Genomic DNA, 24,349 nt, shown 5'->3' with positions numbered 1-24,349 from the left:
TCTAAAAGTTGCAGGAGACTGGCCCTCGAGGCCTGGAGTTGCCCACCCCTGGTCTAGACGGTTGATCGTTGTCCTATTTTTGTGTTTAAAGCCGCAGTATATAAACCTACACATATTTTTACATATTTGTTGAAACTTTCACCATGTTGTGACAGTATGGTATGAGCTATATAATCTATGAAAAAATTGAGCTGCTCTGCTTTCTCCCAGTTCTAACTAGAAACAACCAACCAGCGCAAGGAGGATGGTCTTAGTGCTAGCAATCATCCTCATATATGAGCTGCTCATTTTCCTTCCCACCTCCCCCTTGCTCTCTGCTGCGCTATAGCTTCTTTCTAATAACAGTGTCTGCCAGGAATGCTCAGTCTAGTTAGCATGGCTCAGGCTGGTTAGCATGGCCACTGATGTCGGCAGATAAAGAGTTTTCCTGGAATAGTGACTGTTTTAACTAACCAAATGAATAAAAATTACGCAATGCAGCTTTAATGAGACTCAGACCAAGGGTAATCCTGCCCAGGTTGTAGTCATCATCTTTTTCTTATGATTATAGAACTGGTCCCAAACAGATTTTTTGCTTTGTTTTAATCAAGAGAGAAACATCTCCAGATCCCAAGTTGTTTGTTGGATCTGCCCCCCGCCCCCAAATATTCATGTTTCCACCAGGTCAGCGACAGGCTTCTTTCCTTGCAATTAAAAACAATGAAGAGGACTTATCAATGTGAACCATGTCTATTCTGTATGAATTTGTTGACAATTTCTCGCATTTCATAAAAATTATGCAGCAATCCAACAAATATAACTTTCCCAAGCCCCTGTAAAGACAATCACAGTCCTAACATATTTGGTTCAGTTTAGCTCTGTGGAGCTAACTCACAACAAAGGTCGCCTCCAGGAACTTTACACAAATATAAAGTCCATTCTGTCCAGTCATACAGATTCCAAAAGTCCATAGATTCAAATTGTTTCTAATTATCAAACAGTGTAGTCAAGTTCAGTTTATTATATGATTTGCAACGCTCTGGAGAAGCCCAGAAAATGTCACGGTTGGACAGTGGGTCCGGGGGGAGAAATTTCCCATTAGACTCAATTTCTGAAACCACACACACATACACAAAAACCTTGTAAAAGCTCACATGGGGTCAGAGCGACCCCACCAGATCCCAGATGGAGTAAAGAACCTGTGGGGTCTTAGGAATTAGGCACCCATCATCTGATTACTGCACTACAGAGGGGACACAGTAACTGCTGCCTGATGAAGAACCATTCCAAGAGTAAACAATTGGAAACAGCAGAACCTAATTTAATAGTTATGAAAATGTCACTCTTCCTTTTCTGTATAAGGCAGATTTTAACTGCTGTGTTTGACTGATTTCCTGGATTCTGAGGAGAACTTGTCAGCTATATTTCGAAGAAGTCCTTCCTGTTGCTCATTTCCTGTGTACTACCTCATCAGTTCTTGACCATGCTGTTTTTATATGTTGAATCAAACATGTTGAATCAACAACATATGTTGTTGCAAACAGTTTCATTTTTATTTACCACAATTTAGATGTTTTTGAATTTGAATTGTGGAACTTGACATCAAATGGTAGAACTTTAATTTGTTGACTTCTTTGTGTCCACTTTAAACAGGACTGGAGGTGCAAAGGCAGTTTCCCGCTGACTACCCTGATCAGGTTTTAACACAGTCTATCATGTTTCTTTCTCTAACGTTCAGATTTTGTAAAGAGTTTAAATGAATTGACACACTGCTGCTCTTTTGCATGGGATTTTGTTTTCAGCTGCTTTCAGTATATAACACCCAATTAGTTATTTTATTTTTCTGTCTACATTTCTGCCTGTTGACCTTGAAATTTCCTCTTTGCAACACCACTTTTTACATGTCTATCTCTTTAAATCTGTTCACTTATGTACAGTCTGTCAGATATATTGCGCATCAATTTCTTTTTGCTTTACAGGAAACTCTTCTTACTGTGCCAAAGTTCTGCTTCCCCTTCAGCATGGACAGGTACATACACTTAAATACAGACATCATTGGGATTCAACAATCCAAACATGCATTTTGACTATACTTTCCTAAGCAAAATGTGTATATTCATAAAGCACTTAAGGAACAACAAGCAATAACCAAAAAACTGAATATAATAGGACATTAAACTTGGTTTGGCTGCTAAGTAGCAGCAGTGAACAACACATCATCTCAAGGCACTTTTTGAAAAAAATGTATTCAATATAATTTTACTTGTATATAACAATTTATCCTCTTTGTCAAGATCAGTTAATTATTCAAATTAGTTAAGAAAAGTTTCAATCTAAGGAAACCCAGCAGATTTCATTGAATTATTGACATGTTGCATTCAATTCTCCTGGATAAGTGACCATAGACAATCACTTGCATTGTGTCATTGACTTTATAACAATAACTCATAGCGAGTATGCATGTAGTGATTGATAGTGGAGAGGAAAAACTCCATTTTAACAGGAAGAAACCTCCAACAGAACCAGAACCAGGCTCAAAAGGAGAAGCCATCTGCCAAGACCATCTCGGAAGACAGAGCAAATACACGAAATAGAAACAGAAGATTGATGTAGGAGTGCTATAGCTGAAGGCTTTTAACTGTATTTTGTGAACTTCCTTTTAGCAAAGAATGACAGTAGTCCTACCTTGAAGTAATAATCCATGGACTGGTTTTTCAGCATCACTCCTGGACAAAATATTTTTCATTATGGCAGTATTCCAGAGATGAAAGGAGAACATTCTAGAAACCTCTTTGTACAATTTAAGTGACAAAAAAATAACACAGATGTTCTTAACTTTATTATCGGAGTCCATTTTAATGCCATCCAGATCAAATGATTGATTAAGTTTCTTTTTCAGATGTTCTAGTTCAAAGACAACAACTTATGTATTGTTAGAATTTAAAAGAAGAATGTTTCCAGGTTTTAATGTCCTCAAGACATGCCTGTAATCTACCTTGGAATCAAGATTTATGGATAGATGTAGCTGTGTGTATTCACCATAACAATGAAAATTTACCCTATGCTGCCTGATAATTTTTCCAATTGGAAACATATAGTAAAACAAATTGATTAAACACAGAGCCCTGTGACACTCCCCAAGTAACCCTGGAGTGTGAAGATTTATTGTTCATATGAACAAACTGGAATCTGTTGGTCAAATAGGATTTAAACCAGCCTAGTGCTTTTCCCTACCTGCATGGTAAATATTCACAATATTGCCCACAACAGAATATTTTGGGTAACTGTGTTGCAGCGCTGAGATCTCACAAAACCAGAACAGACACACGTCTATTATCTGAAGCCAAGATAACATCATTTGTAACTTTCACAAGTTCTGTTTCAGTGCTATGATGAGCTCTGAAACCTGATTGAAACTCTTGAAACGGGTCATTACTATTTGAATGCTCACACACTTGATTAGCAACTATTCCCTCAATGATTTTAGGTAGGAAAGGAAGATTTAATATAGTTCTGTAATTAAGTCATCTTGATTAAGGAAAGTTTGCTAAGCAAATGTTTAATTGCAACTACCTTAAAAGCTTGTGGTACATGTCCATCTACTAAGGATAAATTAATCATATCTAAAATTGGGGCAGTAATCAAACGCAACACTTTTGATAATTTGGTTGTGAAGCGGTCCAGAGGGGTTTGGAAGAAACGAATATTTTTGACAACTCCAAAAGCTCAACTGATTCAAAACAGTTCAAACACTTATTAGGTTTTATAGTTGCATTCAGTGGTGTATCACTTAAAGAGGATGAAACAATCACATTTGTGAGGATGCCAATAATTTTACTTCTAATGGAATCAATTTTATTTAAGAAGAATGCCATGAAGTCATTACTGCTGAGATCTGGGGGAGTCTATGGCTCAGCAGAGCTAAAACTCTGTGTAGGTTTGGCATCTGTACTTATAAGAAATCTAGAATTATTCTTATTGTCCTCTTAATAATGAAACATACAATGTTCTAGCTTGTAACAATTTTTTTAAAGCAGTTGTAGACTATTTTTGTAGGCTAAGTATCTCTTCTAGATACGTAGAGTGCCAAAAATGCATTAGAAATAAATGTTAATGACATTTTAAATGGGAAAATATAAGTTAAAGTATGACTTAGATTATTTATGTGACAAGAAACATGGTTAAAAATATCTAATCAAAAAATTAAATGAACATTTTGTTCTGTGAGAGCCAGTTTTGTGTTTAGAGCAGATATACATATGCTACATGTATTATCTGCTCTAAACACAACATGTTAAAAATATTTTTTATATTTATTGAAATACACTTATTTATTTATTTTCAATGCCTTTGAGAGTTGCTATTTTTTACATTTCGTTGTGCTTTCTTGCACAGTGACATTAAAAGGAATTTTCATTCTGATTCCAAAATGTAGTTGGAGAAAGCAACGCCTAAATTTACTCTCCTCTTAAGTTATGATGGAGTTGTATTAGAACATCATGTTTTCTTCAGTTGTTGAAATTTTTTAATAATTTCCTCTTAATAATGAAACATACAATGTTCTAGCTTGTAACATTGTATGTTACAAGCTAGAACATGTATGATCCAACAGAGAGCACACAAGTGCTCTCTGTGTTGGACCAGCATGAGAATGTTTATGTGTACACCAGGATAGCATCCTGTTGGCTAATAAAACACATGAAAAAAGAAAAAAAAGGAAAGAAAAAATGAAAAGGACTCAACAGCGGTACATTCACACCACAGAAACAAGATTAAAACAATTTAATGAATTAATGAAACTGGAAAAAAGTGATCATTCATGCATCTCCCTAAAGCACAGTCTTTCGATTCCTTAAAATCATTTTGCGAATGATAAAATGCGAGTGATCATGTCAAAGGTTTTTACTCATTCTCCAGTTTTTTGCAAGGTGTTTCCTCATTTCCAACAGTTTTTTCCCCATCTATATTCTCTGGATCTGTCAGCCACAACCACCGGATTCTCTTTGGGCCTCACAAGGCCCAAAAATGACAAAAGGCCCCAAATACAATGCATACTATTCCTTTATATTAACCCATGAGTTGGTCTGAGCCTGTTTCTCTTTCTCCTCAGAGTCTAAGGTACCTTGCAGTTTGATCTTTCAGATATCTGAATTCAGTCTGGATGTTCTAACTCTTCATTTCATGTAATATCTGCCCCCTGCAGCCTGACAATCAACCAGGTTGGCCAGAACTTCACATTTGTGTTGACTGACATTGAGAGTAAACAGAGATTTGGTTTCTGTCGCCTCTCTTCAGGAGCTCACACCTGCTATTGCATTCTCAGGTGGGTCTGAGTGTTTTAGGATCTGAAGCACATATTGTTTGCACAATCCTGTGAAAACAATTTAAACATAGCCCTTGAAATAATAAAGTAATTGTGTTAGTCATTAAAAAAGGTTAATAATTCTGATGGTCATTTTTGTCAAAAAAGGAAACTGATCTGATTGGAGCTCAAAGCTGTGTTTTTCTTGATGGCAGTATTGTTGATTTTTTTGTTGTTGTTTGTTTTAATATCTGAAAATCTGAGCTTTATTCCAGCAATTAAAGGGATAAAGTTGACAGAAAAAACATGATCAGTGTAACAATGTAAAATGGTAATAAAAAGCAATTATTGTCTCTGTGAATGAACAGCTTATCTTACACATTGCTTAAACTTTAAGTGAAGCCATACTGGACTTGCATATTTGTTACGAGCTTTTCTGTGTATGAAGAGTCCTGCAGGACAGTTAAATGTCTTAATCTCTTTTGTTGGATACATACAACAGTTTATTTTGGAGATGAAAATTATAGAGTATGTCTATGATGCTATGACACGGAGCCCCTAAGGGACATAGAGGATTTTTTTTTCTTTTGTGTTACCTCGCAAAAGTATTATGTTTCCTCGCAATATTTTTGCATTGCCTCACAAAACATTTGCATTCCCTCGCAATACTTTTGCATTGACTTGCATTAGGTTTTGCGTTCTCTCGCAATAATGTACTGATCAGTTTATGTGGCATATTTGAATACTGTAAGCCTTTCTTTAAGGTATACTTTCTGCTATAGTATAAGGTTTTCTTAAGGCTTTTCTATGTATGTTAATATCTTGTTGTGAAATATCGGAAGCTTTTTATCTTTTTCTTTAGGATCGAAATGCAACACAAACCTATGATATAAACAGAAACTTTAAAGTAAGTAGAAAAGGAAGAAAAAATACATCCAAACTATTTGGACTATTTCTGAGTTATTATCACGGGGTAATAAGTCATCTGACAGTTTTGATTGTGTCTCTTGTGTTGGTCTGAATAGTTTAAGGAGCCATTTTCATGTGCCGTTCGGTCACAACCTTACACAGACATAAACATGCAGTGAATAAATTGATCTTCAAACAGCTTTTTGCACCAAAGAGTTAAGAATAAACATGTTTTCACTGAGGCTCTTTAAACGTGTCTGCATATGAAATTTTAAATTGACATTTACTGCAAGGGAAGGCAAAACCTATTGTGAGGGAACGCATAAGTTTTGCAAGGTAACGCAAAAGAAAAAATTTCCCTATGCCCCCTATGGTGCTTTGTAATATGATGGTAATAGGATATGGAGAAAAACAAAATAATCATGAATCCTCAAAATAAACTATTTTTGTATTTTGTATTCTCTCTGAGTTGAATGAAAAGTAATTGTTTTAGAAGTGCAAAGTCAGAATTTTCATTACTCAATGTTAAAAATAATTTATGGCATGTGCTATGTCTTTATTTTGGCCATGCTAATCAACCTAAAATCTATAAAAGCTTTCAAATAAGCTTCCATTACGTTTTAAATCCTTTAAAAATAGTGCTGAGTCCATAAATTTACAACCAATGATTAATTTAGAATTGAAATGATGCCTTACTAAATGTATATTAAAAATGTATCTTCTCTCAGCTACCTGCCGTGGTTTGAAGTTTTCTACAAGCTGCTGAATATCCTTGCTGACTGCACTGTCAAAGGCCAGGTGACTCATTCCACTCTCGCATGTTATGTTTGGTTCTTGTTTGTCTCCAAATTATCATTGGGTGTTTGAGTTTACATAGATCTCCTTGATACCCGCTGATTTTCACATGTAATGATGGAATATGTTAACATATATTTTTGTATCTGTCTAGTGTCTTCATATCAGCTGTGGGCTTAATTTTTCTGTGTCCACACTCTGCAGTTTGACTTTTGAAATTAGTCATTATTCCAGTGGAAAATTTTTACTGCAGCTGTATGGATTGATATTGGTGTAATATTACAGGAAAGCCAGTGGCAAGAGCTCCTGGTGTCACTACATACACTCCCCATACCTGAGCCTGGAGTCCCCGTTCACCTTGGTGTGGTAAGCTCCAATTCTTCACGATACATGCATTTGAAATCAGTTGAATAGTTATGGCTGTTGCACATTTGCATTTCTGTTAATGAATTCATAGCACCTATGATATTTTACTGTCTCAGAAGTGTTTTGTGTGTATAAAATATAGTCCTAAGTTATTCAAAATTCAATTAGATATTTTATTTTGACTACTATGTTGCCTCGGTCTGGAAGTACCGTAACTAATGATTTTGAGTGGCCCAGGCAGGGTCTTGGCTTCATAGATAATATGTGGTAAGCTAAAGATGCAAAAGAGAGATGCTTGCCTCATTTTCAAATATCTTGGTAAAAATAATTTAAAATTTAAATCTGGAATATTTTAGAGCTTAACTATCCTCAGTAATCATTTAAGCAAATGCAAGTCTATTGTTTATACCTCTCTCTCTCACGCTGTCTCACTGTTTTTTGTCTAGCATTCCTTTTTCACTGTGCCTGACATAAGGGAACTCCCAAGCATACCCGAGAATGTGAGTGTTGAATTCCCTACCCTGAGAGTCAGTAACCTCATTATTCATATTGTCTTTACACTGTTTGAACGTTAGCTTCCTGATTAGGTTAGAAGGCATAATGAGTTTCTAAATTTTGTGACTTCATATGCTGACAGTTTAAAAATGGATTTGAGTTGATATTAATATAGAGTGGCATCCTGGACCAGTTAACACTGTCACTCTGCAGCAAGGAGGTCTGGTTTGAATCCTGGTCTGGGGTCTTTCTGCATGGATTGTTCACCTGTCTAGGTGGACCCTGCATCTTGCTTAATGACCAGTGGAGATTAGCCCCACCTATCATTTGGATGGATAACAGATATTATGATATCTAGATGATAATGTAATAGATACCTAATAGATACTGAAGTACATTAGGATGGAATTCCTGTCATTTATTAAAATCTAAGCAGGTCTCTTTAAGCCAACTATGTCCTGTTGGTTTGGTAATTCAGACAGCTGAGGGTACTTACTGCTCAGAATAATATATCAGCAAGCATCGATATATAAATATCGTAGTTAGACTTCTAAGAGTGTTCTTTGCTCTTTTGGGAAGTTTAAAATGCATCAAAACCTATAAAATTTATGTGAAATAATTTGTGTCATATGGAGATTTTGCCACAACTAACTGTCCTGACTATGTATCTCTTCATGTTTTACCTCTACAGAGAAACCTAACAGAGTACTTTGTAGCAGTAGATGTCAATAACATGCTTCATTTGTATGCTAGTATGCTTTATGAACGTCGAATCCTCATCTGCTGTAGCAAACTGAGCACTGTAAGTAGTACTTCCTGTTTCCTTCTCTTTTTTTGTCCTGCTCATCATGTCAGAAGTTAGTTGTCAGTATTGGCCTTTTTGTTATTGTGTAGTTGTTTTCTTTCATTTAGTATAAAACATACATTATTTGTTAAGAATTTGATTTACTTGGTGCTAAGTAAAGCCAGCTTAGTTAGTGTGGGGGTTGTGGTATAGCACAACTCCACCTAAAATCATTTTTTTATTTTTAGAGCTATCATTGTTTGGAGGAGCATTATTTATTTTATTTTTTTCCATTTTACGTTACTGACACAGATTGTATTTTTGAATAGGCATGTGTGAGCTTTTCATACAAGTATTTGTAAGGTGTCATCTCTAGACATTGAGTTACTGCAGCAATTGCAAACGCTCCAGTTTATTGTTTTTATGGTGCATTATTGTGAGCTTCAGCACACACCTTTTCAGCTCTTTTCAGTCTCATGTTCCCAAAGCAATCATTTTAACAGCTGCAAGCTTTTTAAATTGATAAAGCTCAGAAATTGACTGAACAGGAAGCAGTTAAGAGACACACGGAGCTGTTTAATTAACAGATTGGTACAGTTGTAGGCTAAGAGACAAAGTTTTCCTTCAAAGGCTGAGGAGCATGAAAAACTGTGCTAAACTGTGCTATACAAATCACTAAAATTCATAATATACAGTATGTGACAATTACAACCTAAATGAATAATATTGTTGAAGTCCAACTATTGAACTACTAAATAGCTATTAATATGAATTGAACTTATTGCAAGGGGAATTAGTGACATCTAGTGGCAAGATTTCAGATAGTAATATAATGGATGAAAGCAGGTGTTTTCTACATTCTTGGCTGTTTTATATCCCATATGAAACTGACAAACATGTATTGTATTTTTAAATCATGCATAAGTGGCTGTTGGAAGGAGGGTAGAAAAATGAGTTGTCACATCTGTTTTTGATCTTTGTCTCCAGTTGACAGCTTGTGTACATGGGTCTGCGGCCATGTTGTATCCTATGTACTGGCAACATGTTTACATTCCTGTGCTTCCTCAACATCTGTTAGACTACTGCTGGTGAGTTTGAAACTTTAAAATTTGTAAGGAAACAGCCCTAAATTTTTACCAAGGCCAATGTGTAATATGTAAGAAAACTGTAAGAAATTCTGGTGTCATGTAGAGGAAGCACGGGTGCCTAATGTACGGAGGCTTTTAGTCCTCAATACACCCATCCAGGGTTTGGTTCTCAGCTTGGTGACCTTTACTGCACGTCTTCCCCCTTCTCTTTGTGCTCATTCTCTGTCTTCATACTAGTAAAAGCCACTAGTGCAACAAAAACCTTTGAAAATAAACAACTAAATGCATACTTGTGGCCTTAAATTTGAAAGTACTATGATACAGTTCTGTTTGCTGTTTGCTGTCACACAGAACTAAAAAGTGACAAAACTACTAAAAGTGAAAAATATGCAGGGTGCTTTGGTGGTGCACGAGTAAAGTACAATCCCTGTATGGAGGCCTTAGTCCTTGACATGGTCAACCCAGTTACAAGTCACCGCCTGATGACCTTTGATTCACGTTTTCCCCCTCTTTCATTACCCACTTTCCTGTCTTTCCACTCAAATAAAGGCCACTAGTGCAAATAAAACCTTTAAAACAAATATATATATATATATATATATATATATATATATATATATATGTTATGTTCGTTTTCATAGCATTGATATGACAAAGGAGGCATATGTGGAAGGCCTCCTGTATTTTAGTACTCAGAAGGTTAAATGGCATTATGATGTTTGTCAGGACAGCTCTAAAACTTGATTCTGTAAATAGGACTGACATAACATCAGTCGTCATTCAACTCACTCCTTCTTCTCCCCGCTTTGATGAGAAGCCCATTGGTGACTGCACCTGTGGACAGAAAGCTAGGCTGTCCAGCAACTGGTGTGCCACTAGGTCTCTGAGAGCTTGCTTTCTGCCATTTGGATATCTGCTAGCTTGCAAAAAAAGTTGTAATACTTTCACTCGTAACTAATTAGCCATACTTCTAAAAATAAAGTAAGCAAAACGTTATTGGTAGATGTAGCTGTCATCTGGATTAGCCAACCGTACCAGGTCTCCTGGATTACAAGGTGTGAAAATGACCGTAGCTGTCCCTACTGTCAGCCATTAATGGCTGGTATAATAACAGTCATGCTTTGATGAAGTCATGCATTTGGCATCCCCCATAACAAAACACTTAATCATTGGAAACAGATGTAGAAAATTTAGTTTAGACTGTAATTGTTGCAGTCTTCTGCATTTGATGAAGACACAGTGAGCGTATTGAAGTGATGTTTGTGTTGTGACATAAACCAACAGCAGTGATGGAAAAACCTGACTCTTAATTGAGAGATCTCCAGCACATAGGAATAATGTTTTAGAGTGGAAAGGTACAAAGTACTATACTATTCAAATATTTAGAATACAGCCCAGTGAGTCCAGTTTGTCAGATTAAAGTACCTTTTGAAAAAGAAAACAACTTAAGCAGGTATTAAACATAATTTTACTAAGCTCACATTTCTGTTTTTAAATGTAAAACTGAATATTCTAATTTAAAATATTTTCATTACCTCTAAGTAGAAAATCATAAGTAAAAGACATAAAGCCTTACAAACATGTATATGTATATAATTAATGTACATGATGTGTTTTGCTTAGTGACATAGTTCCTAAAATGACTTTATCACTTCATGATATTCTAATTTGTTGAATGGATCTAAAGAGCCACTAAACTGCATGGGAATTGATAGTGTTTATTTAATGTCATAGTCTCAGGTGTTGTCATACCTTAAATAAACAGGTTTTTTTTCTGTTTTTTCCCTCAGTGCCCCAATGCCTTTCCTCATAGGAGTACATTCCAGCCTGATGGAGGTAGTGGTCTATGACTTTATTGCCCACTTGAACTGGATCATGAAAAGCAATCTGAGTCTCTGCATTATATTTAGCTCGGCTTGTGTTAGCTTTGAGATGATTTAAATTGTTTCATAAATAAAATATATCATGTCACTGTGCCACTTGCTTCTGTTGTTTTTGTAGAAAGTTCAAGGGATGGCTCTGGATGATGTGGTCCTCTTAAATGTGGACACTAACACCCTAGAAACCCCCTATGATGACCTTCAAAGCCTTCCCAATGATGTGGTGAGAAACTACTGGGCAGCTACAAATGGCTGTTTAGAGATCAGGAAGGCAAAACTAAAAAATCACCATTGTTAGATAAAATACTCATTATTCTGTGGAAACCCATCATAAAGTTTGTATTAATGAGTGTGACTTTATAATATGTAGGTTTCATCCTTAAAAAGCCGTTTGAAGAAAGTTTCAACTACAACGGGAGATGGTGTGGCTCGAGCCTTTCTCAAGAGTCAGGTGTCTCTGTTTGGAAGCTACAGGAATGCTCTGCAGTTTGAAGCGGTCAGTCTGGAATGGATTTGATTTAAAAGAAAAAGCTTCCAGACAAAACGTGTTGTTTATCTTTGGGCACTCTTTATAAGGTCCAGTTTCGTACTCAGAACCAGTTTCATTCCTCAAATTATTACATAAACCAGAAGCCTTCAGAATCACATTTTTTGGTAGTTGGAATTGCTATTTTCTCTGTATCTAGATATCAAGTTGTTCATGTGTTATGTTTAAATATAGTTCATCAACAACTTCACACCTAATTGTTTGTTACAGAGACAAACAATTAGGCATGACCCAAACAAGCGGTGTGACCCAAATTGTATATTTTGATGTTTTTAGGGGGAACCAATAACATTCAACGAGGAGACTTTTATCAACCATCGCTCCAGTGCCATGAGACAGTTCCTTCAGAATGCCATTCAACTTCAGCTCTTTAAACAGGTATAAATAGAGCACCCACTGCTGCTCCTGTCAAATCTCACCTTTAACATCAATTGTGTTCAATGGGTTTGGAATCTATGAGCTCATGCAAAATTTGGATCTTCTTTTTCCGAACTTTGCTTTTCTAATGTAGTTCATTGATGGTCGCTTGGACCTGTTAAATGCAGGAGAGGGTTTCAATGACATTTTTGAAGACGAGATCAACATGGGAGAGTATGCCGGTGAGCCACCTACATGTTCTACAAAACTGTGTGTTTAAAGTGTGAAACAGACATTTAAAACAGTGAAAATGACTTTAGACTGGCAGTTAAATTCTAAACTTAACTTTGCGCAATGTTCCCTCTACCATAATGCTACCATAATATAAGGGGGGAACCAGGTCACAGAAGTTATGTAAGGTTACTTTTCAAGTCAGTTCAAGTTAAATTCAGTTTAGTTATGTAAGGTCAATATACAGTACAAGAAATGTCACCTCAAGGCACTTTTCAAAAAAAAATTATACAGAAATACATAATTAAATCAAGTCAAATAAATAGCTTTAAATTGAATTACATACGTTCAAATTAACTACAAAGTTGTTGTTGGTGTGGCAGGGGGGCATCCCTCATAGATGGCACCTCTGTCATCTATGGGAGTGTTGTTTGTATGGGTGTTTGAACCATGTCTCTGAGTGGTGTGCTCCCATCAGACACGTGTAATCATGCAGACTCCTGCATGGTGAAAGGCGGTTTTGTTGCTGGTGGTTGTGCCATGCTACTGAGAGGACCGGGTTAAGGGCCTGGCCTGTATGAGAGGTGGTATCGGCATTGCTGAGTCAGGGCTTTTATTTCTATATATTTTTCCCTGTACCTCTTTGCCTACGGGCTGCTGCATTATTGACAACATAACTTTATGCAAGCAGCTACTTAAAATCTGCATGTAGGTTGAAAGTAACTGGCTGAGTTATAATACTGTAGTACTCAAGACAATCACACTAATAATTACACTAACAACTCACAATCACCCTAGAGAGTTCAGCAAAGTCAATAGCTTTGCTGAAATCCATCTCCCTGAGAAAGCATGGGGTGAAAGTAAATTGTTAATTACAGTTGTGAACAATTATCTTTAACAACCAACATGGGGTGGAGGGAGACAGATCAGACACAGAAACATTGTTTCAGGGGTTCTTTCTATATAAGAACAAATAAACAGGGCTAAAGGCTAGTGAAGCTCTTTCTGTGTTTTTATATAGGAGAGGCACAGAACTAAAGAAATGTTTCTTATTTTTTGTATTGTTAGTCATGTTATATTGACATGAATTTCATTGATTCCTTCCCACAGGCAGTGACAGGACCTACCACCAGTGGCTGCTTACTGTGAAGGTGAGCTGATTTGTCATACATCCATTAGTTATATTGATGTGTTTTTCCATCTAATTCCAAGTTACTTGGTGAAATCCCTTAGATAACTGGCTGCAGTTGACTGTTATGAACACACACTGTAATTGTATCTGCTGATTTTAATATGCATTACACCACAAAAATTCCTTGTGTTTTATTCCATGGTAAGGGACATATTGATTATGTTCTGCTGATAAAACAGCCCAGAAACATTTAATAACAGTTTATTTTTACAACTTCTTATTGACCCACGCTCAGGTTGCAGTGCTGTATGAAAGAAGAATTCAATTGTGGATGTTATAATTCTGCTGAATATAGCTATGTAGAGTCACAGATGTTGGACTAAATTGAAGTTACGACTGAAATTATGGTTCTATGAATCCTGGATGACAGCCACAGGCGGTGCTTTAAGCACTGAATTTTTTTTAAATTCTTTATTCACAAGTTGAGTATTTTATGCCAACAAAGTCACCTGTGGTACCAGTGAATCGGTATAATCACGTGCCTCCAGACATAGTCCCTTAATCTTCTCGTGAAAACACAATGATGACCGCCAGTCATCCAGGTCATCCAAGATTCATCCAGGATTCATATAATGATGATAGCTAGTCATAGTTGTAGTTCTATTTCCTCCCTACTGACAGTGCTTTAGGCATCTCTGTTGAATGATGAATACCAAGAGCCCTGGGGAATCGCAATAGAAAAGAGAAAAAAAGAAAATGGTGCCCACCTTACAGAGAGCGCTGCAACAAGTTCTCTTCAAGTCAGTCAGTCAGTCAGTCTTATTTTATTTTATGGCACCCTTCATACTAAAAGCAGATCAAAGTGCTGTACAGATTTATACAAAATATACTCACAAAATAAAAACAAACGTTACCCTCCTATTTCCCACATGGAAAAACACAGAACTATATGAAAAATGTATAAACTGAGCTGAAATGATCCAGTTCAGGAAATGAAGTTAAAAAGATGGGTCTTGAGCCTGCTCTTAAAAAAAACAATATTGTCTGAATCAACACCCATGGTTTCCCTGAGAAAACTTGCTAAGACTGGTGGTCGGTTCGCCGAGGTGGTCCATGGGCAGTCCATCAGTGGTCCACCATGTTTTTGTATTAAAAGATACAAAAACAAGTAGGCAAGAAATGTAAAACTATTACTGGGTAATTTTATGTTACGGGAAAATATTGCCAGTGAAACGCTATTTAAAGCGGAAAGCATGATGGCCGCCAGGCTTACAATACACTGGGGGAAACCCTGAACACCATTGAAACCAGTGCCCACATTCACTGTGTAGAATCTCACAAAGGTATCGGGAGATTCCAAGAGGCAGCAGCGCAGATAGCTTCCAAAGAGATTCCATTGAATGCTGCCTCAGAGGTACTAAGGCCTGTCAACCAGCCTACAGGCCTGAAGTAGCACTTCAGGCCTGTAGGTCGTAGCCTGTAGGCCTGAAGTTCTTGGAGACAGCTAAGAACCAAAACCTGGCAATGGCCATTTTTGTTTTTGCACCAGCTGTTGAAAACCTGGGATTGCATATAGTATGACCTACATTCCCTCCATACTCTGTTGTACACTGGATTTTAGGACATGCTTTGGTTCATAGAACAGCTTCTCTTAACTTCTTCCTTGTTTCCGGAACCTCTGCCAGAGTTGGGATACTTGTTGGGTTCCAATCATATGTATGGGTGCAGTTTTTATTCACTACATTAGATTGATGGATTATTTAGCCATTAATTAATCACATAAAGGCTGGAGGCATTTAGAGATTTTACATCCTTGCTCATGCAGTAATGTTTCATTTTGAGACTTTGTGTATTAACGGTGTGACTTCTACCTCTAACTCTTTAATGTTTTGAAACAGAAAGGGGGTGGAGCTATCTTCCAAACAGTGAAGACCAAGGCAAATCCAGCCATGAAGACTGTGTACAAGTTTGTAAGTTTTTTTCCTTGTTCAAAACTATTCATTTAATGCATTATATTTCTGTCATTAGGAAACAGCTTGAAAAAACACACGTTCTGCAGAATAGTTAATTCTGCTGCAGCCAACATTATGATGACAAGTCACAAAATGGTTGCCTCCTCCTGAGACTCAACTTTTAAGTTGCTTACAAACTGCAAGGGCAGTGAAGATCCAATTGTGTTTGTTTAACAGGCAAAGGACCATGCTAAAATGCGCATCAAAGAAGTCAAAAGCCGATTGAAGCAGAAGGTATGTAACTCTGTAGGTATTTACCCAATGAGTTCTAAAAATTGTATGATCCAATCTCAATAGCCAGATCAGGATCTTTATCAAGACCAAAATGTTTCAATCAGGTAAACAATGTTCCTCATGTGTTTACTGTAATAGACCCAAATCTATTACAGAATAAGTTACCCTATGCTTTTAATTCAGTTTTCATTTTTACTGCTCCAGTGTTGTACCACGAGTATTATGATGGAGGAATAATATGTTTGTTTGAGAACAACTGAAAATTTCTGCTATATTTGGTGGAATTTTGAGGAGCAGTTTGTAATTACATTGGGTTCATACAAGGTTTGCATGGTCATTTGTCGAACAAACAAAAAAAGGACAAAAAACATGCTACTCTAGTAAGAGAACAAAAAGAAAATAAAACATGATGTTTTACTAGGGCTGCACAGTTGGTAGAGCTGTTGCCTTGCAGCAAGAAGGTCCTGGGTTCGATTCCCGGCCTGGGTTCTTTCTGTATGGAGTTTGCATGTTTTCCCTGTGGGTATTCCGGCTTTTTCCCAGAGTCCAAAAACATGACTGTCAGGTAAATTGGTCTCTCTAAATTCTCCCCAGGTGTGAGTGTGTGCGTGTTTGTCCTGTCTGTCTCTGTGTTTCCCTGCGACAGACTGGTGACCTGTCCAGGGTGTATCCTGCCTCTCGCCCGAAACGTTCGCAGGAGATAGGCACCAGCACCCCTCCCGACTCTACTAGGGACAAGGGTGTACAGAAAATGGATGGATGAATGTTTTACTATTTCTAATATTTACTAATAATACTAATAATAACACTACTTACCATAATCTAAATAAATGCAGTTTAAAGTACTGTAGCATCAGACGTTTTTACACTGCATTGCACAGTGTAGTGAGCACAGTGAGTTATGTTTGTACATGGCTGCTAAATTCAGTCATTGTGCTGTTTTCAAGGCAAGTTCCGGATTGAAACCTGTTGCATCTGTATTCTGTGAGATACATAAAACTGAAAAGATTAAGAACAAGTAACACTTATACAAGCTTGTGTAGTTTCTACATATGAATACTCAGACCTTACTGAAAAGTTTTTCTCTTTGAAACACACGCCAACACACACACACACAGAAAAACCCGAAACATACTCTCCTTACCCGAGGGGCATTTCAGTCCTCCTTCATGTGATTCCCATTTTCAGGAGCAGGGCGAGAACGGCTTCACCACCCCTAAGTCAGCAGTCGATGATGACAGCACAGCAGAATTTGCTTTCTCCACTGCTGCCGTCATGAGGGAGGAACCCGAGCGAACATGGGACGGCCACAGGCCAGTCACTGTGCACTTTGGACAGGTGAGCTAAAGTGAACATGGGCTGAACTGGAAGAAGGACAATATAGTCCTGAAAAGTGCATAATGAAGCTTGATTATATTTAGTATAATTGAACTGCCTAATAGTGTATTAATATATATCGTAAATTATATTTTGTTTAGGAAAAAGAATTCTAAATAGAAGATAAAGGCACTTTTAAAGCCTTTTGAAGTACAAACCCATTCAATAAATTATATTGAAAAGCCTATTTATTTTAGGAACTTGCTATCACTATAGATGAATTCTGCACAGATGGATGTTTGAAAGCCTTCATTTCTGTTATGGTAATTATAATCAACTTTCATTTACAGTGAAAACATGACATTTAAAACTAGATTGTTACATCACACCAATAAAAATAGTATTTTTAAAAACCGAAATGAGAGCTTAATGAAAAGTGTGCTGTTATTTTCAAAAGGTACTTTTAATCTGATGAACAAGATTCATCAGGACATGTATTCTAATTTACTGAATATTACTGTTTATTAGGAGGAGGTGTGCATGAGATCATTGCAGATTTATGCAGATAAACTAATGTTGATGTTTTGTATATGAGCTGGAGTCAGCTCATATACATATACACTATGATGAGTGTCATCTTTTTCCCTTGTCAGCTGTTCTGGATGCTCATTGTCCTCATGCAGACCAGTGAAAGACCTGGTTTACAATCCTGTAGTAAGATCTGTATCAAGACAATTTAGACCCCTTTTACCCACCTTAGGCATTGTTTGGGACATTCTGTGAGAAACAAAATTGATAAAACTGTCAAATTGACATAACTTTTGGATATGTCTGCCACAGTGATGACTCATCTTATTTGATCTAAAATAGAGGCAATTAGAATCAAAAAAATATTTGTTTTTGTTCTGCCAGTTACTAAATTATTTTTCTGGTAATTGTGCTCATTTAAACAAGTGCATTTTAATTACATGAATAACATTGACTATGAAGCAGTGAGTTCATTTTTTTTATAAGGAATTGTGAACTTTTTTCCTGTTTTGCTACTTCTCTACATTCGCAATATTTCCCCATCAGCTTGCAATGGATTTAGGGTATTATTCTGGATATTTTGTTATTTTTTCTCTTGACTTGTCCTGCAGAAAGGATGACTTTTTGTGTTCAACTACAAGCTCTGCATTTACTGAACTGAACTTCAGCCATCTCTCTCTGGTCAAATTGTTCATTGTGTTTTTGGTAACTGGAATTTATGCATATTGATGTGGAATTGCATCCTTTGCTTTGTCATTACTACAGGCCCGACCACCAACACTATTAAAGAGACCAAGCAGTAACATGAGTCTGGAAAGCAGCTGTGACCAGTAAGCATATATTTAATTATATGCACTAAAGTTAAAAACAAAATGTATGTACGGCAAAAGGCTTACTACCTGCACTAAAGATGCCTGGACTACTAAAATGTTCTGACAGAACTCGGCAGAAATAATGAAATAGACCAGAGATCAAAATTGACCTGTCTTCTCAGTATTGTCTCTGATCGGTGGTTGGCAGGTCTGTAGAGTTCCATTCCCTCTGATGCATTTTTAAAGGTCAGAAAGATATGGTTTGATACCCAAGCTGAAATAATGTTTATTCAGTTTCTGTTGAAACTTCACTTATCAAAGAACCTGCATCACATGTTTCTATTTCATGCCTTCTACAAAAAGAAGTCATGATCGGTTTAAAATCGGAGTGGGCAGGTTTTCTGTAAACCTCTATCAACTGAGAAACCCTAATGAGTGCATCTGTAATGATTCTCCTCTCAATCAGGTAGTCATGCATTTGGTCTTTTTTTATTAACAGTTCTTTTAATCATGTACTTGGTACATTATACAAATGTTTTATTAGATTCGATATGAAATAGGAACCCCTTCAGCCGGTTGGATTTAGGCTCTAGGTTGAAAATAGGTAAAACAGTTTTCTTTTTCAAAGTTTTACTAGTCTATGTAAATAATTTTCAGTTATTGACTTCAGAAGTAGAGAGGTGGATCTGTAATGTTACTTGTTTTTATTGTACAATTGGTAATTTTGTATTATTTTGTAAATAATGACACTTTAATGCAAAGTTGGCACTTTTAATGGACTTTCAATGCAACTTTTAGAACAACTTTGCATTAAAAGTGTCATTATTTACCAAATGACACTTCATGACAACAGTCATAGACATTCATAAAGACTCCTTCATGTTCATAACAGGTGTTATGTCATGTTTATGACAGTGTCATGTCAGTCTTATGCACACCCCGTCACATAAAGTGTTACCGTACAATTTTTAATATCTGAAATTAAAAGCATTAAGTAGCTTAGTTGCAGTGATTCACACACTTGCATTTTTAGGGGGAAAATCCCTAAAAATGTTTAAAAACACTACATGTTTAAAAAATTGCCTGACTAATTAACAGAAAATGTTTTCAGATCTAATGTTCAGTGTCTAAAAAAATTTATTACAGGTCCTTCTTGACTTAATTTCCCTTTCTACTTTCTGTCTCTTTTTGACTTACTAGATAATCTGTGTGATGCACTGTAAATTTTCTTTTTCTGTCTTTGCTCTGTAGTTCTGTCCGTCCTACTCGTCACTATACAGTGTTTCTGTCAGAGGATTCATCTGGGGACGAGCTCCATTATGATGATGAGTCCATCTCTGGCTTTCCTGACAGTTTTCTTTTCTCCACTCCTTTTGACTGGTCACCTCTGTATGCATCTCTTTGATCACCTTAAATAAATCTTTTTCTACTTCCTTCCCATATTTACCAGTGAAATATGTCTATATTTCTATCGCTAGCATTATGTCCTAAAAACAAAACCTCTTTGGACCTTATTTATGACAGAATCCTGTGTTACTAAAGACTTAAATAGCCAAAAGTCTTCATCTGTCTGCAGGCCACAGCCATACCGCTCCCTGAAGGAGGTGGAGTTGATAGATGATCGTGGTTTGGGGGCAGAAAGCCTCACTGCCCCTCCTAGTCCAGTTACTGAAAGGTTCTCCAATGTCAACCTGCTGGGAGACATTTTCGGATGCCAGGATGAACCCGAGTGTCAAACAATCACCCTGGCTAAGAGTCTGGAGGACCTGAGAACACCGAAAGACTTTGGAGAGTTACAAGCAAAGTTCACCTTCCAGGTCAGCCATCCATTAGGAGTTACAGCATAAACAACGAAAAGCCCAGCAGGCTGCATAAAAGTTTAGATTATCACAATATAATACTATACAAAGGAAATTAAACGGAATGGAAAGCACTGGGTTTACATGATTAGTCAAAGAAACCATGTGTGCTTTAAATGAATGTTCATGTGAAATATCCCATTCATTGACAAGGCTAGAACTGTTCTTGATTCTGCTGTCAGCACTTCTCTCTCCGTCCGTTTCCCTGCTTTTAGCAGGATGTGAAATTTTCATGATTGAGTTTTAGTCAAATTATTAGATCTATTTTTACTATGTAAAAAACTTCAACTAAATGCCACAAGTAGTAAACTGAACACATTTGTATGATTCAGGAAACATTTTAGATGTGCAGGCAACAACAGTAACAGAAGGTTTATGTTTAATCTAGCTGACCTCTGTAGTGAAACATGAACTATGCAGTGTTCTGTTTGTCTGGTTGTTCCTGCAGAGACTGGACCTGAGCATCAGTGAAAACTCCCGAACTCTTCCAGGGCTCAAGCTTTCCAATCCTTACAACAAGTTGGGCAGTCTAGGCCAGGAGCCGTCTCTCCTGCCTGTCTGTGTGCCTCCTGCCTGTGACAGGCCTCCGTCTGTCCAACTTCCAGTGCAAATGGAGTCCTGCTCCCCTCTCTGTGAAAGCTCTGGCATAGCAGTAGACTCTCTAGATCCCTCTGCTATTGGTAACATAACTATTCCTCGACCCCACGGAAGGAAGACACCCGAGCTGGGAACTGTTCTGGTGCCCCCTGCTGTGCAAATGCGTTACAAGACTTCAGGGAATGGTGAAGGAAGAACTACTCCAGGAAGAGAAGAATTCCGGCAGGCTTTGAGCATGACCTCAGATGAACTCCAGCAGAGGCCCCCACAACCTGATGAGGACAGTGTCGATCTGATCAGGCTTTTGGACCCCTTAAGCAGCTCAGCACAGACTAACCTTTCTGCTCTCCCAGATGCTTTGGATATCAGGGCATCACCTGCATGCAAGCCAGCTCTAGCACCCAGACCCTACCCACAGAGTCTGCCCCGTTTTCCTCCTCACCCTCACATATCTCTAAACCCATTTGCCCAGTCTTTGCAGCACTACTCACCAACTGTCAGTGGAAATCCCTTTACAGCCGTCTATGGTCCTCCTTTAGGTCCATACATCCACGCTCCATCCCAGCCTCAGCCCTTCTCTACATTATCAGGACTCCACAGACAGCCGTCCCCCTGCATTTCCACCCTACCCCCCAGCCACGGACTGGCCCCGTCAGCGGCCGCCCCCTCAGTCAGTACTCTGCCTCGCTCCTCTGGCAGCAGCCATGCCCTGGTGGATTCCGCTTGTGTATTCAGCACACCTATGAACACGCTGCCAAAGCCTCTGCAGGCACAAGAAGAACATCAGAACCCTCCAGATCCTTTTGGGGACCTGCTTCATATGGCCTCACCTCTTATACCACAGAAGAAGAAGGTAGAGGACCTCAGGAGGAAGTGGGAAACATTTGACTAATTGTGTGCATCATATGTGATACACACAATGTTCTTTGTCTAGGTTTTTTTGCTGTTCTAATGTTGCAGTGGAGTGACAGGGCAAAAAAACCCCGACACGCAGACACAACAGGGACTGTTAGCTGTGAGCTTTAATCCGAAGGAATAAGCTCATTGTGTTAACAACACTTACTAAACACACTTAGGTTCAGAGCTGAGCAGTTTGGTCATGCACTGAATTCAGACATGGCTGGCTCATTAGCTCACTAAATCTCCTGGATTCAGAAACTGAAATGTCTTTTGATTTGATTATTTATTACAAGGTTCAAATGCTCTATAATGAGCTTTTCTTTGATTGTAGAATATCGTACTACTGCTGTTGTGCTTAGTTCATCTGATGACTTAGTGGTATGGCTTCTACACTACAACTGACAGTCTAGATGAAGTGGGTTGGCCACCCAGCCGTCGGCCAGACTCCTTCTGTCCTGCTGCTCAGAGTGTATCTGGTTCTGGCTCTGCTTCAGGACCCGTGGCATAAAATCCCATCTAAAGACAGCTTCGCTTCAAAAACAGTTTGTAGCATATTGCTAATTGCCAACACACTTTTTTCCCCTCTATCTCTCTCTAGTGTCACCAGACTTTAGTACTATCACATTAACACTCTCTATAGATCTCCAAAGCACACAGTATTTTCCAGCTAACCATCCAGATATCACTATAGTTGAGTAGCTATAAATGGTTGTGCCCCTCCATCCTGCCATTGTTTTGCTTATATTTTTGTTGGTTCTTATATTGTGCTATTTTCTCTTGGCCTTCATGATGAATCTTCCTTTTATGCTTCTGTACTTGACCTGTGAAAATGTTTCCTCTGTTCTTAAAAATATATAATATTTTAAGCAAAATCACTCAGCTACACTAGACTAATATCCCCAAGATCATTTTAAAATTTCTGTATAAATAAATACAAATGAGGTTTTTGAAACACTGCATTTGCATAGTGTGTTTTCTTCCTACAACTTTTTATTTTAAGTTTTACAGATTTTTTTTTTCATTGGTCAGTTAAATTCTTATTTTCAACATAAATGAAAATAAACCATAAATGGTATACCATAAATGGTCTTCCAGCCAAAAGGAAGAATCACTACTGACATCGACTATACAAGTTTTTGACAAAGTACCATGGGTAGGTCTTTTCTAGTAAAAATTTAGGGGAAAAAGGCTCTAAAGTGATGTAAAGTGTAAATAAGATAATATTTTAGTATTTCACTTTAAAAATATTTCAATATTTTAATTGAATGTTGAGAGGGGCTGGACATACTTCCACTCTGGAGTTGCCCAAGGTGAGAGACGTCAGGCAGAAGTGGGCATACTTGTTGCTCCCCATCTCGGCGCCTGCACGTTGGGGTTTACCCCGGTGAACGAGAGGGTAGCCTCCCTCCGCCTACGGGTGGGTGGACGGGTTCTGACTGTCCTTTGTGCTTATGGGCCGAACGACAGTTCAGATTACCCACCCTTTTTGGAGTCCTTAGAGGGGGTACTGGAGAGTGCTCCTCCTGGGGATTCCCTTGTTCTGCTGGGGGACTTCAACGCTCACGTGGGCAATGACAGTGAGACCTGGAGGGGCGTGGTTGGGAGGAACGGCCCGCCCGACCTGAACTCGAGCTGTGTTCTGTTGCTGGACTTCTGTGCTCGTCATGGATTGTCCATAACGAACACCATGTTCAAGCATAAGGGTGTCCATATGTGCACTTGGCACCAGGACACCCTAGGCCGCAGTTCGATGATCAATTTTGCCATCGTTTCATCGGATCTGCGGCCGTATGTCTTGGACACTAGGGTGAAGAGAGGTGCGGAGCTGTCCACTGACCACTACCTGGTGGTGAGTTGGCTCCGGTGGTGGGGGAGGAAGCCGGTCAGACCTGGCAGGCCCAAATGTGTTGTGAGGGTCTGCTGGGAACGTCTGGTGGAATCCCCTGAGAGACGGAGCTTTAACTCCCATCTCCGGCAAAACTTCGAACACGTCCCGGGGGAGGTGGGGGACATGGAGTCTGAGTGGACCATGTTCCGTGCCTCCATTGTCGAGGTGGCCTATCGGAGCTGTAGCCGCAAGGTTGTCGGTGCCTGTCGCGGCGGCAACCCTCGAACCCGCTGGTGGACACCTTCGGTGAGGGATGCCGTCAGGCTGAAGAAGGAGTCCTATCGGGCCTTTTTGGCCTGTGGGACTCCGGAAGCAGCTGATGGGTACCGGCGGGCGA

The 24,349-nt window shown here is 38.3% G+C and overlaps 1 protein-coding gene across 3 annotated transcripts in view; it reads left to right on the top strand.

Annotated features, from left to right (window-relative positions):
* dennd1a (DENN/MADD domain containing 1A) overlaps positions 1-23,081 on the top strand; it is a 28,821-nt gene extending 5,740 nt beyond the window's left edge. Inside the window, exons 3-23 of one of the 3 annotated variants that reach the window (XM_028024688.1) lie at positions 1,633-1,676; positions 1,959-2,008; positions 5,183-5,302; positions 6,919-6,988; positions 7,271-7,351; positions 7,798-7,851; positions 8,538-8,648; positions 9,618-9,718; positions 11,509-11,554; positions 11,720-11,821; positions 11,969-12,094; positions 12,422-12,523; positions 12,657-12,744; positions 13,844-13,884; positions 15,764-15,835; positions 16,055-16,111; positions 17,300-17,449; positions 18,722-18,786; positions 20,020-20,157; positions 20,345-20,585; positions 21,076-23,081. In XM_028024688.1, the coding sequence (XP_027880489.1) occupies positions 1,633-1,676; positions 1,959-2,008; positions 5,183-5,302; positions 6,919-6,988; positions 7,271-7,351; positions 7,798-7,851; positions 8,538-8,648; positions 9,618-9,718; positions 11,509-11,554; positions 11,720-11,821; positions 11,969-12,094; positions 12,422-12,523; positions 12,657-12,744; positions 13,844-13,884; positions 15,764-15,835; positions 16,055-16,111; positions 17,300-17,449; positions 18,722-18,786; positions 20,020-20,157; positions 20,345-20,585; positions 21,076-22,116 (2,900 nt within the window). In that variant the 3' untranslated portion in view covers positions 22,117-23,081. Of the gene's footprint in view, positions 1-1,632; positions 1,677-1,958; positions 2,009-4,760; positions 5,098-5,182; positions 5,303-6,918; positions 6,989-7,270; positions 7,352-7,797; positions 7,852-8,537; positions 8,649-9,617; positions 9,719-11,508; positions 11,555-11,719; positions 11,822-11,968; positions 12,095-12,421; positions 12,524-12,656; positions 12,745-13,843; positions 13,885-15,763; positions 15,836-16,054; positions 16,112-17,299; positions 17,450-18,721; positions 18,787-20,019; positions 20,158-20,344; positions 20,586-21,075 lie in introns of those variants that run through there. The other 2 variants (XM_028024691.1, XM_028024689.1) reach the window with 2 other exon arrangements.
* The last annotated feature ends 1,268 nt before the right edge of the window (positions 23,082-24,349 follow it).

Source organism: Xiphophorus couchianus, chromosome 8, assembly GCF_001444195.1.
Source record: "Xiphophorus couchianus chromosome 8, X_couchianus-1.0, whole genome shotgun sequence".
Classification (NCBI taxonomy): domain Eukaryota; kingdom Metazoa; phylum Chordata; class Actinopteri; order Cyprinodontiformes; family Poeciliidae; genus Xiphophorus; species Xiphophorus couchianus.
Note: the sequence above shows the minus strand (reverse complement) of the source record. Positions and strands in the feature narration are given on the sequence as shown.